At 37.8% G+C, this 19817-nt stretch overlaps 2 protein-coding genes across 2 annotated transcripts in view; one reads left to right on the top strand and one right to left on the bottom strand.

Annotated features, from left to right (window-relative positions):
* LOC128742411 (protein NASP homolog) overlaps window positions 1-19817 on the bottom strand; it is a 37300-nt gene that overhangs the window by 9249 nt on the left and 8234 nt on the right. The gene's annotated exons all lie outside the window — the stretch shown is intronic.
* On the top strand, window positions 3093-18720 carry LOC128742412 (uncharacterized). The gene is made up of 4 exons (XM_053838767.1): window positions 3093-3435; window positions 3503-3784; window positions 5056-5193; window positions 18446-18720. Exons 1-4 carry the CDS (start codon window positions 3093-3095, stop codon window positions 18718-18720), a joined length of 1038 nt encoding a protein of 345 aa, XP_053694742.1.

Below are 19817 nucleotides of genomic sequence, written 5' to 3' on the forward strand. Positions count from 1 at the left end.
TCGAAACTGTTATCTTGCATTTGTGCATGTGACGTGACACAGAATTCTCAAAGCGAGGAAAATCAGTGACTCTCATCCGAGAATAAACTCATAGTTTTGAACGTTTCATTTGCTGCTTTGCATCAATTAGTTGCTGGCAATTCTTTACATAGTTCTATAGTCAAGCATTACAATTAGATTAATTGCTTTCGAAAATGATGGACAAGACAAGGCAGGGGGGACCCGTAGTGATGCCAACTCAGCCATCCCTCAATAGATTCTAGAGATATTGGTATCAATCGATTACATGTTTCCCTAGCAAACTTTTAATTTTTTTTACCCTGACGTAGTCCTGGCAAGTTGATTTATCAGTAGTACGTCACTGAGAGACGTACAAGTGATTAAGAGAATGACCTACAGCTGTAACGACCATTATCGCCAAGAAACATCGAAATGTGGATGACAATTTGCTGAGATCTAATTCATTTTAAATGTTGGTCTTACAGATCTTGTAACGCAACTGTGCTACTGCAGCGGACAGGAAAATTAGATAAGGGAGGGCCATAAAATAGGTAATAGAGAATCGTTTTTACTAGTCCTCTGTGGTTGAAGGGTTATGCAATATCGGCAAAGCTTCCATAGGCTGGTTTACCAGGGGTGACCCTTGCCGTATCAAAAATTCCTCTGCACTGTACTCGCTCCTAGGTTACTCGTCGCCAATTTGTTACGCGTCTTAATATACGCAAGTCGGTTTCAACTTGGTCGGGTCATCTAGCACGTGCGCCCCGCTATTCCTGATGCAGGTGGACTTCTTGAAGAAGACGAATTTCTCTGCACAGTAGTCCGGCATCCTTGCGACGTGACCGGCCCACCGTAGTCTCCCAACTTCCGACAGGTGTACGATTGGAATCTCTCCTATAAGGACTACAAATCGTAGTTCATATGCCTACGTCACTCTCCGCTATCCGTTTGTACTCCGTTAGAAATAGTCCGCAACAGCTTTCGTTAAAATACGGCAAGTGCACGTATGTCTTCCAACAGCAAAGTTATAGTCTCAAGCCTGCAGACGAATACCAGTCTGATTAGCGTTTTGAAAATCATTAGCTTTGTGTGGCGGTGTATGCTTCTTGATCGAAGCGTCTTACGGAAGGAAAAGTACGCTCGACTTCCAACTTGCATGCGTCGCTGGATCTGCTTACTCGTATTATTGTCGGCGGTGATCTGAGACTCCAAATATATGAAATCATCAACCACTTCCAGTTCACCGCCCTCAATAGTCCTTGTCCGTTGGAGACAGAAGTAATGCCTCTAGTAGCACCGCCAGACCAGCATCATACCTCGAAACTTCCTGGGCGGTCACGCAGGACGCGAACGTGGTTTCCTCTAGAGCCTCTTCCTACTTTACATTAGGTTTTCGACGCATTGATTTGTAACCCTTTCCCCCAGCTTCCGTTTCGGTCTGACGTAAATTGCCTCCGTCGTCCCAAGGTTTCTAGTAATGATGTCGAGGTCGTCTGCGAAGGGTAGGAGTTGGCTATTTCTGCTGAAGATCGTTCCTTTCGATACCCGCTCGCCCGATCACATCTTCAATAGCAATGTTAAATAACATATTACAATGTTATGTAATGTTATACAATTTACAATGCAAATCTTCAAAATTTGGTTGAATTACTAGTACATAGATGTTAGACTTTGAAAGGTATTCAACGAGACTGCTGGGTGATCAAAGCATATGAAAAAATATGAGATATGGGTGTGTTAACCCGCGAATGATCCTGGTACATTGTACTGTTATCTCCAACATTTCCTCTTTGCCAGATATCTATGGCCATGCAAAGGTAAAATTCGCATTCAAATCTCTGTTTTCTTCACTTTGGACAAATTGAGCACGTTACTCACGACGGTAAACCGAAATTATGAGATGGGATAAGCTATTTAAGTTTTGCGTTACATTTGTTCAGTCTCCAACCATCGCTAACAGAGTTGAGTTAGTTTTGCTGTGTGAATAATAAAAATATTCGAAACCTTTTCAAACATTGGATATTTGTCTAGCAAATTGAGAATTCAACAGAAAAACAAAATAAGGTACCATCTTCTCTTTAGCGTTATGTTTCATATGACATAAAACGATTACAAATATATTTATTACTAAGCTAATCTTTGTTTCTAGTTCGCTTTACTAAAAATTTATGTGATTGTTAATGCGTATTATATTGTTACTGCTGCTACGTAGCACCGCGTATAAGGATGGCATATATCGACGAAAACTGTTACAAAATTACAAAATTGCAACCATAAAAAGTCATTTTTCGATTACACTAAATTAATCACAGTAAATTGCATGCTACTTTTCTCTTTTCCATATAAATTGTATGTAACATCTCACATTGCAACCAGGCATTATCGGCAAAATAAAATACAACCCAAGGCCGAAAATAGACAAAGAAAGCGCCGCCGACAAAATGAAGAAACGTGACACGGACTTATGACTCGGAAAAGCCAGATCGGATGGCTGTAAGATAAAAGTGACGACACGTTGTCTGCCGGCTGCGTCGACCGTAACAACATATAGCCTACCATTACCGATTACTCAACCCACCTACCCGTCAGTACCAACCACCAGAACTACAGTCGCATTCGAGCTGGATGCGGAAACCGAGACCAACATCACTAACAATAAACAAAACCATACCGAAACTGCATCCACGTTCGATCAGAGTGGCAATTTGGATTGTCACAATACAGGCCAGAATACATCAATTAAGGACACTGGTATCAATATTAATCCGATCACGAATCCCAAAACAGTGGCCACCGTGGATCGCCAACCTACAGATTACGTTAAGAACAAATCCACCACACGGAGTTGGCCGGTAATACACAGAAATAACTCCAACCGATATCAGTTACAACCGACGACGCACAGCCACCGACGGCAACAATCTCATCAGTACTATCAGTATGATTATGACGCCCTAAACAGTGCAAATTGTTCGTCAAATGATACCAATAACAACATCAGCTATAACTCAAACGAAGATTATCTAGTCGGGAGCAGTTACGATATATCTCCTAGCGTTGATAGCTATTATTATCCGCACTACAAACCTAGTATGCAACAGATGACAACGGCGACAATGACCACAACTACAGGACAAGGCGGAGCAACCATTACTTCTACCGCGCAGCACCAAATTCAACCTAGCACTACTTGTTGTATGATGCCCCCACCAGTTCTTTTCCTTTTCTTCACACTTTTGATGACATCCAGTGCAACAGCGATGCTCTGTGCCGCCATCATGACTGACCACTGGGAGCACATATCCTGGAATCGAAATCAATTAGAACGACTAAGCAACAAATCTTCAATCGAATTAGAATGGTATCTAGATGGACGGGCAGCTAAGTTCTCAGTGTCAGAGGCGCACCGAAAATCGTGGGAAGCTAAAGGCAAAGGTATGTAAGAATGTGTCAGGTCTAATATCTATCAAAAAAACATCGGCAATTTCATTATTTACTGCAGAACCTGAACTACCACGGCGATACGGGACCAAATTTAATAAACCAGCTATCGACAGCAGAGCCAATGTATTTCTGGTGCCCATGAACGGTGGCATTTGGACGCTTTGCATTGATCTCACATCCGAAGAAATTCGTTCAATGTCGGTTGACGGATTTCCACAGGTCGATCAGTGCGTAAACTATCTGGCCGGCAGTGAGGACGGCACTCCATCAGCCAACGAAGAAAATACCCGGGCCGAGTGGCAACACAGTGAGTTCCAGCCCTCTCTACATCCGCATTTGAGTAGGTATAAACGCTTTAAAACAGTTCAATTTATTTCCACAATCTGTCCGTCTTTCTGTCCCTATAACTTGCCGTCATTGTTTTGGTAACTATTTAACAATGTGTTCCCAGAGCAAAATCTGGAAACAATACGAAATCATTCGATGATTTTTTTCTCATGTTTTAGACATTGAAATTTTTTATTTTTATTAAAATAAGTTGAAAACCCGAATCTTTGTATATATAAAACAATATCTCCAAAATGTATAAGCTTGCAAGAAACATACTATCACTAAGGTATCTCTGTGTAAACCCTTTTTTACTGAAGAGTATTACCTAACTGAAACTAAGAAGCTCGGGGTGACAATATAGCTAGCTTACATCCATAGTATGTGTTAATACAATAATTTGGTCTTATATTAATGGTTTCGATAATAAAACAGAAAATTCCGATATACGTTCGTTGTTGTCTAATATTCGAAAAGAGCATACAGTTCGAAAATTATGAGTTTCCACCTCCTGTTAACTTTCTTACTTTATTATCGCTGAGAAAATATACTTCAAAAAGATTATGCATTATAGAAAGGTTTTTGCTTGGGCTTTCGCCTTCGTGCAATGCACTTTATGGGAAAGCTGGATCTAAACGAATAGGACAAAAAAATGGTACTAAGAGAAGTTACAACATAGTTATATAAAACAAAATATTTTATACTTGCGAAGCTATACTAAAACCTTGTAAGTTGAAAACAAACACGAGCTGTATGAATGCCATCAGACATAAATTAACATTGCATTGAGCTTCCTCCCATAAAATCGCTTTTGGGACGTATCATACGAGAGCTCATACAAAAATTTGCTTCCATCACTATGTTCACTATATAAAGCACGAAACTTATGAATTTAAATGTAATATTAAATATTTAAAAATCCGCTGCTAGCTTGCGAAGTGCACCAATTTTTTACGACATAATGCATGTTTTATAGCCCTCGCAATTTAGTATTAAATTATATCTCAATTATACTTTTTATTTTCAAACACATCTACCCGAGAAACTAACATTATGATCACAGACTTTTTCAGCACATAGACTGTTTTGCCAGTTGACTGTTCTTTTCACAGCAATAACCATTTCTACTACAATTTACTTGATATAAAGCATTTTATCAAAAGAAATCTTTTTTAACTTAACTCTATTTGCACCAAGCGTTATAAATATCATTTTATGCTACATAACGCCAACCTAGTTTCTATCATATATAATCTAATTTTAAATTTTTATTTCCGAATCAAGGAATGCAAAATCTGTCGATCTCTTGCTCACTGGTGTGCCTTATAATACTGGGCAGTGCCGCTCTGGTTGGAGCCTTCGGTGTATGTCAACGGCAAATTAGTGCAGTATTGGTCACTGGCGTTATGTATCTCTTGGCCGGTAAGTATATCCTAAAACCATGCAGTTTTGATGTTGTATTGATTTCAGGAGTGAAGTTTCAGAATAAATATTGTCAATTGCAAGGAAAGTTGTACCATCCAAAGTGCGATATCGCTCATAAAAGTGCTATTTTGCATTAAATCGTTTCGGTATCTTCGGCGCACTTATTGCTTGGAAGATAACGAAAAAGTGCGCCGAAGATACCGAAACGATTTAATGCAAAATAGCACTTTTATGTGCGATATCGAACTTTGTATGGTACAATTTTCCTTGCAATTGACAATACATGAAACAAGAAAAAATCAAGACCTAGAAATACGATAGGAATAGGAAAATCCCGTTTGTATTGTTTTTTATATTCACGGTCATTGGAGATAGAGTACCTGACCCAATTACCCAAAATCAAAGTAAACTTCGGCGCAATCTGAAAACATGCGAAGTAATATGAGTGCAAATTTGAATGACAAGTGATGCACATCACATATGCTAGAAGAAGTTTAGCAATGTGGAAATGCTATGGCAATTGATAGACATGAAATTTGCACGACAGACTGGAATTACCTACCCTACGAAATAACCAAACACGAAACATACTGAAAGCTACATTGGTACTCAAATGCTGACAGCTGTTGAAATCAATAATACGCAGAATGGCACATAGATAGGAATTGACATTCTTGTAGGTTATCCGACTTAGTACGCCGCCGTACCCAACGTAAAATTTGATATTGGTATCAGAAATTTGTATCAGACATACTGACAGACATACTGAATCAACTATGTTTGTTTTGAGACAGCAAAATGTGATTTTAATGTTTGCAATTGGACACCCGATTAACGTAGAGATAGGTTTTATGGGAAAGTAGGGTGTCTTTGCCTACTTATCAGCAGCAGATCAGCAGATTACTCTAAGGCTGTGAACCATTTAGCGAAATTTTTAACTTTTTGGTTAAAATTTGACAGTACGATGGTTTTTTGAAAATAACCCTGCTCGGGAGCATGGTTAGTTTTAACCAAGTTCTGAGAGCCAATGAGATATGCCACAGGTGAGGAAAGAGCTTCGATGTGTTTCACTGATTTTTCCTTGAATTTTTTTACAAATGTATGGATGTTTAACTTATAACAAATTTGTTTATTCAAGCCGAAATTAAATGAGATAAATTTTATCTATGAAATAGGAACAAATGAACACCAAAAATTCATCCAATTCCAACCTGGACTGAATAAATAAATTCGCTGTTATAAAAACATATCTTCATCCTCACCTTATATATGCTCTCATTGAGTAAAACAACTATCAATCTGTCAAATATCATTGCTCAGTAACCTGTGCATGGGAAGAGACGTTTGGTACAGTTTACTGCCGAAAATAATTTTTTTCCGTTTTCAGTTTACCTGAAATTGCTGAAAAATACCTTCAAGATAATCGGAAACGAATCCATTACAGTACAGAAAACGGTTCCCGGACAATTTTGGAACCTTTGGATCCAGCTGCCCACTATCACAAGTAACAACAAAGCTAAACGAATATTGAAGACGTCAAAGAGAAATCCGTGAAAAACTTCTGTTTGTGCCTTCTATCGGACAAACTTTTTAACGTTCTGCTGATTTGAACATAAAAGCTAAGTATAAGTTTAAGTTTGTACATCAACCCTTTGATTCCCCTGTTGCAGTGCACTTCCTAGCACACAATGCAGGTTGACGAAAGAGATGAAGTACCTCCAAAACCTCCAGACACATTACCGTCGCGTGTTAAAGTTTACCCAGATGGATCGACTGGTCCACTAGTTGTTTATTTCCGACCCAAAGCTGGTCCGAATTCCAAACCACTAAACATTATTCAGATCTCTAAAGATCTAACAAAATATTTCAATTCTACGACAGAAATTACAAAAGTAAGACCAAATAAGCTTCGGGTAGTGGTCAACGATTTGAAGCAAGCCAATGAGATTGTTTCCTCTGAGCGCTTTACCAGAGAATATCACGTATACGTACCCGCGCGAGTAGTTGAAATTGACGGCGTTATAACAGACCCAAGTTTATCAGCGGAACTACTCTTAGAGAACGGTGTTGGCTGCTTTAAGAATACCTCTCTCCCAGAGATTAAAATACTGGATTGTAAACAATTGAGTTCAGTATCGTTTATCAATGGCAAAAAGATTTACACGCCATCAAATTCATTTCGTGTAACATTCGCTGGTTCTGCATTACCGAGCCACGTTTCTATCCATAAGGTTCGCATACCTGTTCGACTCTATGTACCTCGAGTCATGAATTGCTTTAACTGCAAGCAATTAGGCCACACAGCTGCTTACTGCTGCAATAAGACACGATGCGGAAAATGTGGAAATAATCATGTTGACGATTCATGTAATTTAAATATTTTAAAATGTTTTTATTGTAAAGAAGATCAACATGAACTCACCACATGTCTTATTTACAAACAACGTAGAGATAAACTAGAACGATCCCTGAAAGAACGCTCCAAGCGTTCTTATTCAGAAATATTAAAAAAAGCCTCAATTACTACTATTGAATCATTAAATCCCTTTGACATACTGTCATCAGATGAATCCAGCTCTGATGATCCTCAAATGGGTCCTTCTTTTGCTAATCCCAGCGAGTCCAGAAAGAGAAAAAATTCTTCAACTCACAAACTTCGCAGTAAAAGTCCAAAAATAGTACAAATTGACAAGACGACAGATAAAACAAGTCATGCTGTTGAAAACTCGAGGCAATATCCCCCAGGATTTCTAAATTTAAAATCTCAAAGTGATTTTCCAACACTTCCAAAAACCCACAAAATTCCAACTATTCCTGCTACAACGTCAGAAAATCAAAACAAAACAGGACTTATACAGTTTTCTGACATAGTTGATTGGATCTTAGGAACTTTTAATATTCCTGTTCCATTAAAAAACTTTATAATAACATTACTTCCATCGTTTAGATTATTTTTAAAACAGTTAACGTCTCAATGGCCCCTCATTGCTGCGATCGTATCCTTTGATGACTAATACGACAGCAAGCTTAAAAGATTCCATCTCTGTTTTACAATGGAACTGTAGAAGTATTGTTCCCAAAATTGATTCACTTAAAGTTATGATTAATGATTCGAAGTGCGACGTTTTTACTCTTTGTGAAACATGGCTTACTCCAAATGTTAATGTCAGCTTTCACGATTTCAACATTATTCGTCTTGATCGAGATATTCCTTATGGAGGAGTACTCCTAGGAATTAAAAAATGTCATTCATTCTATCGTATTAATCTCCCACCCTTGAACGAAATAGAAGTTGTTGCTTGTCAAACCACAATTCAGGGCAAAGACCTCTGTATTGCTTCTATATACATCCCTCCAAGAGCACTAGTACGACAACAAATGCTCTTTAATATAATTGAACTTCTCCCCTCACCACGACTGATTTTAGGAGATTTTAATTCTCACGGTGTAGCTTGGGGTTCACTTTACAATGATAACCGCTCCACCTTAATTTATAATTTTTGTGACCATTTCAATATGTCTATATTAAATAGAGGTGACATGACTCGAGTCCCTAGGCCTCCAGCGCGCCCAAGTGCATTAGACATATCATTATGCTCGACATCTTTACGGTTAGACTGTTCATGGAAGGTAATCCTTGATCCCCATGGTAGCGACCATTTACCCATTTTAATTACAATTAGTAATGAGTCAAATCGCAACCCCTCGATCGATATTCCGTATGATTTGACACGGAATATAGATTGGAAATTATATGAGGAAAAGATTTCAGAAGCTATTGAATCAATTCAACATCTTCCTCCACTTGTTGAATATGATTTCCTCGCCGGTTTGATTCTCAATGCCGCAATACAGGCCCAAATGAAACCCTATCCTGGCGCGATAATAAGAAGACGACCTCCCGCTCCATGGTGGGACAAAAAGTGCTCCGAAGTCTATACAGAAAAATCTGTCGCGTTTAAAGCCTTTCGAAAGAAAGGTAAACCCGAAGACTTCATACGATACACAGAACTTGAATCCAAATTTAAAAGCTTAATTCAAGCAAAGAAACGCGGGTATTGGCGCAAGTTCGTAAACGAATTATCAAGAGAAACATCAATGAGCACTCTTTGGAACACGGCCAGAAGAATACGAAACCAAAACGTAGTCAATGAAAGCGAGGAATCTTCAAGTCAATGGATATTTAATTTTGCAAAGAAAATATGTCCAGACTCTGTTCCTACGCAAAAACATGTTCGCAACACATCTTCAACTCAAAATATGATAGAATTGCCATTTACGATAACAGAATTTTCCATTGCTCTGCTTTCTTGCAAAAATAATGCTCCTGGATTAGATAAAATCAAGTTCAAGTTATTAAAAAATTTACCCAACATCGCCAAACAACGACTATTGGCCTTATTCAATAAATTCGTCGAACAAAATATTATTCCAAGAGAATGGAGACAAGTTAAAGTAATTGCCATCCAAAAACAAGGTAAACCTGCATGTGATCACAACTCATATCGACCGATTGCAATGCTATCGTGCATTCGAAAACTGCTAGAAAAAATGATTCTAAGGCGTTTAAATCATTGGATAGAGTCAAATGATTTATTATCCCATACCCAATTCGGATTCCGCAGAGCCAAAGGAACACATGATTGCCTTGCATTACTTTCAACAGAAATTCAGCTAGCTTATGCTCGCAAAGAACAAATGGCATCAGTATTTTTAGATATTAAAGGGGCCTTCGATTCAGTTTCAATTGACATTCTTACGGATAAACTTCACCAACAAGGATTTTCCCCAATTTTAAACAATTTTTTATATAATTTATTATCTGAAAAACACATGCATTTCTCATATGGAGATTTATCAACGTGTCGAATTAGTTACATGGGTCTTCCCCAGGACTCGTGCTTAAGTCCTCTACTTTATAATTTTTATATCAACGACATTGATAGATGTCTTACAAACTCATGTACAATCAGACAATTTGCAGACGATAGTGTAGTTTCCACTACCGGCCCTACAGCCAACGATTTACAAAGACCATTGCAAGATTCTTTAGCCAATTTATCAACTTGGTCTTCACAGTTAGGTATCGAGTTTTCTACAGAAAAAACTGAATTATTAGTATTTTCTAGAAAACATGAGCCAGCTCAGTTACAACTTCAACTGATGGATAAAACTATTTCTCAGGTTTTAGTACATAAATATCTTGGTCTTTGGTTTGACTCCAAATGCCTTTGGAAATGTCATATAAGGTATTTGGTTAAGAAATGTCACCAGAGAATCAATTTCCTTCGTACAATAACCGGAACTTGGTGGGGAGCTCATCCAGGAGACCTCATCAAACTTTACAAAACAACGATATTATCTGTCTTAGAATATGGTTGTTTCTGTTTTCGCTCCGCAGCAAACATCCACATCATTAAACTTGAGCGGATACAGTATCGTTGTTTACGTATCGCCATAGGATGTATGCACTCAACCCACACCATGAGTTTAGAAGTATTAGCAGGGGTTCTCCCATTAAAAGACCGCTTTTGGAATCTTACCTCTCGTATTCTAATCAAATGCGAAGTTTTGAATCCATTGGTAATTGAAAATTTTGAAAGACTACTCGAGCTTCAGCCTCAAACTCGTTTTATGACTATTTATTATAATCACATGACTCAAAATATTAACCCTACATACTCCCCGAATTCCGCGATCTTACCAAATATTTACGATTCTACTGTATTTTTCGACACGTCGATGCTGGAAGATACTCGTAGTATTCCCAATCATTTACGTACACTGCAAATCCCACAAATATTTTGTAACAAATTCCAAAATATCAACAGCATTAACATGTTTTACACAGATGGATCACTTCTAGATGGATCCACTGGCTTTGGTGTCTTCAACGTTAATTTCACCGCTTCTTACAAACTCAATAACCCCGCCTCTGTTTACATCGCTGAATTAGCTGCAATTCAGTATACACTAGGGATTATTGATCAACTACACCCAGATCATTATTTTATCTTTACAGATAGTCTTAGTGCTGTTGAAGCTCTAAGATCGATGAGAAATGTAAAGCATTCTCCGTATTTTCTTGAGAAAATTCGTGATCGTTTAAGTGCTTTGACTGAAAAATATTTTCATATCACTTTTGTGTGGATTCCTTCTCATTGTTCAATTACTGGCAATGAGAAAGCTGATACATTAGCTAAGTTGGGTGCAATGAGCGGTGAAATTTATGAGAGACCTATTGCCTTTAATGAATTTTTTGCTTCCTTGCGTCAGAAAACATTAATCAATTGGCAAAATTCTTGGGACAATGATGATCTAGGAAGATGGTTACATTCTATTATTCCTAAAGTATCGACCAAACCTTGGTTCGGAGATTTGGATGTAAGTCGTGATTTTATTTGTATAATGTCTCGACTTATGTCAAATCACTATTGGTTCGAGACACATCTACGTCGTATTGAACTCTCAGAAAGTAATCTTTGTGCTTGTGGTGAGGGTTATCACGACATTGAACATGTCGTTTGGCAATGTCCGATACATCATGCTGCTAGGTCCAAACTGAAAGATTCCCTTCGGGCTGGAAATAAACAATCTGATGTTCCTGTTCGTGATATCTTAGCGAGTTTAGACCTTCCATATATGTCCCTTATATATATCTTCCTCAAAACTATACGTATTCCTATTTAGTATTTTCTTTTTATCTTTTTAGAAATTTTTCATGCAACTTCATATCCTATATAAGGATTAACTCACGAAAAAAGAAGAGCTTGAAGAATCCATTCAACAAAACTAATATATTATTCGAAAATTGTTTTAGTTTCATAAGTTTGAATTATTTTTATATTATTTGATTTATTGTATATACCTATTTCATATTGAAAAGATGAGAGGTTTTATGCCTACGGGAGAAGATATATATTGAAATTATCACTCCCGCGGGCTTTTCCCTACTCCAAATATTTGGCTCCGCACTTGAGCCGTATCAATAAACTAGATTGAATAAAAAAAAAAAATCTGTCAAATATGAAATGGTTCGCATTCTGAACGGATTTTAACCAGTTGAGGAGAAATAGCCATCGAACTGTCAAATTTTAACTAAAAAGTTAAAAATTTCGCGAAATGGTTCACAGCCTAAATAAAAACATCGAAATTTGAGCTCTGATTCAAATTATTGCACTTTTTTGTGCACACGGCATAACGAATACATGCATAGCCGGCGTAACATGCCACATCGAGCATGAAGTATTCCACCACGCACACATATAAAGATTTTTTGACATTAGCTGTGGACCTTGCTGAAGCTGTTTGCAGTAGGAATAATATCAAGAACATCAAATTCCAAACTCCCGGATCCTCTCCTCCACTCTTTGCTCCCCTCTCACTCCTACATAAACGATCCGCGGCTAATGTCATTCTCGTTAGTGACGAAACCGCAAATTACTTCATGCAATTACCGATTTATGTATTGGTAAACGAAAAATTTCGCGTTATGGAGGTTTCAGTTGGCCTCCAAGATTGTGCGTTTTAATGCCGTTGGACTAGTTTTTGTGGATCGAAGTCTCTAGTTTACGCCGCTAAACATTCGCCACGTTATCAACGATAGACGGCTTCGATTACTGCAATAAAAGTGCTCAAATATTGGATTCCCTTCGAGTCACAGAATTTTCCGCTTATTTTGATACTAATTTTGTAATGATCCGACCACGGTAAGTGGATGAAAAACGATCATAGACATAAGTATTCCAGTGACGTCCGGAACAAAATCGTAGTAATAAAACACCACACTATGTAAAAATACGGTTTTTAAATTTTATATATCTTGTTCTCGAAAACTAATTAACTGTTTTATTAGAGGTTAGAAATATTAGAGATTTGAAAAAGACTTGAGCTTTGTAAACGAAACACAGCTTGAGAAAAAAAATATAAAATTTTATTTTTTAACCATTCTTTTTTTCCGGTGCGAAACTTTAATGCAATAATAAGTTGATATTGAAACCATGTCCAAATATATATACTCGATTGTTTTATTTTTCGTCTTGTTGGCTGGTTACTTTGAGAATTCGCTACCACTAATGAACGAGGACGATAGCATCACCTCTCTTCAACTTAACAAATCTGTAGCTGCTCTCATCAACATAATTAGTTGGATAGGTAACAATTTACCAGAAGCCAGTAATGCGGAAAAGTAATATATCGTATTGCGGACTTTCGGCTTTCCAGTCAGTTTTATATTGAAAACAGCTTTTTTATACTGCCTGACGTGGATGAATAATATATCTTTATTGTAAAAACAAAAAATATGCCCATAAGATTTATAAAAGTCGTCTGGAAACATCTCCCAACAAAGCAAAACAAAAAGTTGTTCCAATATGCTGTTTAGCTTCCGAGAAAAGGCTACACCGTACTTTGAAACCCATGATTGTACAGGAGTGGCGTTTTATTTCGTCTAGTTTGTTCCGTGATGCACTGGAATACTTAACTATATGATTACTAGAGAACCCGCCGCGCGTTGCTACGCCTTTCTAAAAAGGGGGTAGTGGCATAATGCTGAAGATTTGCTTAGTTATAATCTTGCAACTAAGAGATTTCTTTTTGACAAACCAAGATATTTTTAAATCATACCGCAAGTTTCTAATCCCATGTAACAATTTGAGTTTTATTACCAACCCTTAAAATGGTAATGTTGACAAAATCGCAATAAAATATCAGTGCAGTTCGTTTGAAATCATTTGAAAACTGGTCAGAAACCATAGACTTAAGGCCCGAACACAATGCATACGGATTTTATTACGTTGCGGCAATTTGACAGTTTTTCCATGGGTTTTCTGTCAAATATACGCAACGTAGTAAAATCCGTATGCATTGTGTTTGGGCTTTTAGAGTAATCTCAACATTTTTGACGTAGGACTACGTCTTTGTTTACTATACTGGGACTGGGTAGCACTTTGTGAAAACGAAAATAAAAGTGTAACGTTTGAATGAAAGATTTCAAATGGTAATAACTGGGTGTGGTAGTCCAATTAACCCATTATGACCCGGGTATACCTAAATTTGGACCAAATGAAGTGAAACTCTGAAATCTATTATATTATGGCTCGAATGTGTCGGGAAACGCAAAATCGTCATTTGGAATGCTTTCAAGGCCAAAATATCGCAGGTTAAATATTTTATAGGCTCAGTTTCAAACAAACAAATTACAAAGTTTTTTACAGATTTCTTATCGAATTTTGTGATAGACTTTACATATAAATACTAATTTACATGTCAGGTAATGTTTCGTCACTGAATGTAGACTTTTTCATGCGTTTTGGAGACAAAAATTTTTTCGCCATTTTTTCAACTTTTTTTCCGCCATTTGTCACAACTTTGCACTGTTGAAAATACAGATGAAATGACAAAAACTGACAAATTATATCACACACACATCAGATTGATGTCTTATCTCTCTTGTGGTGATATATTAACAATGCTAACTATTGAAATTCAGCAGTAAACAGGTTTTGAAGACGAGGTATGATATATCATACGCTGGGTCATAATGGGTTAAAGTACTGCCGCATTTCTTGTTTGGAGATATTGTGTGTTTGGAGATCCTACAGTCAACTCCTTGAGCAGATTGCGAGTTGCGCTCAACAGCTGTGCTCGGTTCGTCTACGGACTAAACCGTTATGCAAGAGTCAGTCATTTCCAACATAACCTAATAGGATGTCCGTTGAATAACTTATATGCATACCGGTCCAGTGTCTTCTTATGGAAACTTGCCAAAACGCAGATTCCATCAGCGCTTTTCCAAAAATTGGCTCCGTTTTAAAATCTTCGTTTGCAGAACTTTATCATTCCACTGAACAACACGGCAGGCTACACAAGCTCAATGTTCGTCAGGGGTGTGGTAAATTGGAATATGATGCCGACAACAATCAAGCAATTTTGGAACTCTAGATAAAATTGATAATAATTAGATAGTTAAATAAGTGATAGTTTTAATATTAAGTGAATTGTGTATATAACGCTTATAACTTACGGAGGTAGTATTTTAAAAGGATTACCTTACACTACCAGATAATAAAAGTAAACTTAACTAAACTAAAGTCAAGTGTCCACTATAATTTTTTAGGTAGAGCTAGAGAAAAATATCACGTAGAGATAAGTAGAGTAGTGTATACACCCATTCTTTTTTTTCACGGATTTTTTTTACATGGATTCTTTTTGCACGACTTTTTTTGCACAGTTTCTCGAAATAACACGGTTTTTCTAAAATTTGGCCTACAACAATTGTACACTTAATTCTTTTTTACACGGATTTTTTTACGCGGAATTTTTTTTGCACGACTTTTTTTGCACGGTTTCTCGAAATAACACGGCTTTTTTTACACGGTTTCTCGAAATAACACGGTTTATTTTTGCACGGTTTTTTTACACTAGACGCATCCAGTGTAAATTGGGTGTACATCCTGTAGAACACACTGCTAGAGCTCTACAGCAACTCTATGGGAGAGTTCTCTACTCCAAAAAACTACAGTCTATACACGTTCGTTTTGTGTTCGGTAGAGCTCTACATATACTCTACGCTTTATCTAACCGGCTAGATAGAACTGACTGCTAGACTGCTCGGCTGGATTGGTCGACTTGATTGCTCGACTGGACTGCGCAACTGAACTGCTCAACTGGACTGTTCGATTCGACTGCTCGATTGAACAGATAGACTTGACTGCTCGACTGAACTAGTCGATTGAACTGCTTGACTGGACTGTTCAATAAGACTGCTCGACTCAACTGCTCGATTTAACTACTCAACTAGGCTACTCGATTAAACTGCTCGACCGGACTACTCGACTCAATTGCTCGATTCAACTGTTCGACTCAACTGCTCACCTGGACAGCTTGATTGAACTGCTCGACTGGACTACTTAACTCAACTGTTCGACTGGACTGCTCAACTGAACCTCGATTCAACTGCTCGACTCAACTGCTCGACTCGACTGCTTGGATTCAACTGCTCGACTCGCCTGCTCGATTCGATTGCTCAACGCGATATCAAATCGACTGATTTGAATCGGTTCGCGAAAGAAAATGGACGGTTCAGAGCTACTCACACAAAAGAACCAATTAGCCGATCTATAGAATCAACACAGTGAAGATAATGTTTTTATTCAGTTAAATAAAACCCAATGTGAGCTTAAAAACTTTTTGTTTCAGTTTCAGGCTTTGACTCTGTTATGTGCAACAACTTCGCATGCCGGGATACAAATAAATTTAAAGTAAAGCTCAAAGAACTAATACAAAGATTAAACATCTTCGCAAACACTGGCAAATGGAATGTATCCGCAGTTTCCTTGACAGGCCTATATATTTTCCGGATCGTAAGATTTAGGCTCAATCAGTGTTACTATATTCGATTGGACGTTCTCAAATGAAATTCAGCTTCAACTACATTATAACACGGCCTTTCTTTTGATGTAATTGATGGTTGGGGTGGTTTTAATTTTCACAATAATTACAAAACTAGCTCGCTCTTTACAATTCTATACTCTATACTCTACACGTCATTTATACGTAGTTGCGTACAAAGCGACTTGAGTGTACTGTATTTTTTTATGATGATGCTTCATTGACTTCTTCCAAATAATTGAAAAGCTTAAAACAAACACCTGCGTAGAAGACAGAAAAACTCGACACCAATTTTTCAGAAACTTAAGGTGTAAACAAACCGAGTGAGGATTCTTTTCGCTATGCTAGTCCTAGGAAATAACTCTCACTTGGCTGGTTTACATTTTGTAGCTGGGCCCTTTTGAAAACTTGGTGCCGACACTTGGCTTTAGAGGAAAAAGGGGTCTCAATCCACCATAGAAAAAATTTCTGCCTCCAAAAACCTTTTCACATGTCAAATTTGGTTCCATTTGCTTGATTAGTTCCCGAGTTATGCAGAAATTTATGTTTCATTTGTATGGGAACCCCCCCTAGAGGAGGGGTCTCAAACCATGCTAACATTCCTCACATCAGACGCAATGTGTAAGTCAAATTTCATCAAAATCCGTCGAGCGGTTTGCGAGTCTATACCGGACACACGAACCGCATTTCATTTATATATATATAGAAGATAAGTATCAAAATAAACGGAAAAGGCTGCAGAATAGAAATCTCAAACAAAAAAAATGATTTGGGGAATCAAAATAGTGTTAGTGCCGAGTTGGAACAATTGCCCTTATTCTGCGAGGCGAGTGACGTGACTATTTGAAGTCACCGCGAATCAGGTGACATTTGTCACCTAGGTGACTCGCTTTGTCACCTAGGTGACACGGTCTGTCACTTAGGTGACAGGGGTTTCTTACCTAGGTGACTCGGCTGTCACCTAGGTGACTCGACTCGCCGTGGCGAGTCACGGCGAGTGACAATTGTCGTATTGAGTCACGTGACTCGCAGAATAAGGGCAAATATGAAGTAGTGGAGAAATTCATACCTTGGTACGCTCGTTACATGTGACAAAGATGTAATCTACGAAGTAAAACGACGAATTGTAGCCGCGAATCAGGCTTTCTGGGGATTACGTATCCAGCTAAAGACCCTGAAGAGTTTACAAATGCGCACAAAGCTAGCGCTCTTAACACTAATTTTCCCGGTGGCCGTTTCCACACATGAATCACGAACGGTGAAAGAAGCTGAAAGACGACAAGTGCCTGAGGTTTTTGTACGTAAAACTCTGAGCGGGGGACTGAGCACGTGGCCAGAATTCCCAATAAAATAGTAGCCATAATTATTTCAGCAGAGAACCTGCAAGAGGCAGTAGACTCCGGCACAGTGATCGAGAGGATTGGAAAACGGCAGCCTCGGCCGACAGTACTAAAGAACCATAATTCGTTCGGCGCAGAATCGGCAGCGGTAAAAGCGCCCCCATGAGGTTAACGTATGCTGAAATATTAACCATTTATCTATAAGCCGTTCGACAACAATATACCATTGAGCATTTTTATCAAAAACGAGATTTTTGCATGAGAATACATTGCAAAGAATGTAAATTAGTTCAACAACATTACCATTCTGGGGTCTATGTGAATGAAGTTTGTTAATTACCGAAAATAAAACTCCGATAATTTCATCGCAGAAATACGCGACTCGACTTATGAATGGCATGTCCTTTTAACCATTTTACGTTATCATTTTCAAAATAAGCCATATTACTGTGTTCTTTCTACAAATGCTTTACTACCAATACTACAGTTATATCCTTGCCTTTCATCAATCTTTTCAGCCCTGTTCGCACTGTTCACACTGATGATTATACACTTCAAGCGACAGCAAGGCCGTCCGCTATCGGAAATTGATTATAGTGTCTCCATCGATGGAGTAGTCGCCGTGAAACCTGACTTTCTTTACGCTCAGCCGCTGTTAGATGCTAGGGTAATCGTGACCGCTTGGAGCCTGGCCCTGGGATGGGGAGGCGTAGTCCTGTGCACATTTACGTCGTTTCTATGGATATTTTTATCTAAGATAATGAGATTTAATCCGCTCTCAGCAATGATTTGATGATTTAAAATTCGATTTAACAAAGTTGCCGTATATAATGTCACATAAAACTAGTAGTATTTTTTATCTTTCTAGCAAAATTTAAACGAGGATTTTCAAAGCTTGGCTTAGCCAGTGTTAATAGTTGCAAAATATAATTTCCAATATAATTTACAATATCGTATTTTGATTTAGGAAACATATAACACGAATTAAATGCTTGAAAAAAAGAAACAGAACCAAAAGACTCATAACCAGCTTGATAGTTACACTATAGTTTACTTTCTAAGTAATTTATTGCCGTTTTACACAAACTAAAGCTTTTCGAATGCTATTATAGTGAGCTTCACATCAAAATTTTTGACAACAGTCGTCTAGAACATTAAAATAAGATAACAAAACAAAACATGAAATACAAAGTACGACTTTTTGCAATGCTTTTATTGCTGAACATTTTTATTCTACACTTTACTTTCCCGTCTTGAAAATAACTTAAAGACAACTCAAACCTTGATCAATAATAATCATCTTATCATGCAGAGCAGTTGAACGAAAAAGTTGTAATCGATTCAACAATCGTACAATTATTTCGTAGCCGAACCGAACAACAGTAACAGCTTCTATCTTGAAGATAATACGATAAATATTAGCAAAACAAATTCAATGTACATGCTTTGCCTTAATAAAACTAACAAGATCAAATGTATTCGCACTATGCATATACAAATAAATAGAATTCACAATCACTATTTCGTTTCATATTTAATATTCCTGATACTAGAGTGATTAATCTATTTTGGACAAGCGTTACGCGTACGCCATTTTGGACATTTATGGTAAAATCAAATATAAATGTCCGAAATAGAGTAAGGGTAACGCTTGTCCCAAATAGATAAATCACACTCTGCTACTACTCAAATGACTTTTTATTTAAATTAGGGGTATTAGGGGCATAATGAGCACCCTAACTTTTTTTTGTTTAGATTATAGCCACTTTAACCAGTTTTGGGTCATTCGTGACTTCTGCGGGGTTGGGATTTGAACCCGGGTCCTCGGCGTGAATGCTAACCACAACGACGGGACTGACCCCGCACTCTAACTTGTTGGCTGATTTAAGC

Source organism: Sabethes cyaneus, chromosome 3 (assembly GCF_943734655.1).
Source record: "Sabethes cyaneus chromosome 3, idSabCyanKW18_F2, whole genome shotgun sequence".
NCBI classification, from domain to species: domain Eukaryota; kingdom Metazoa; phylum Arthropoda; class Insecta; order Diptera; family Culicidae; genus Sabethes; species Sabethes cyaneus.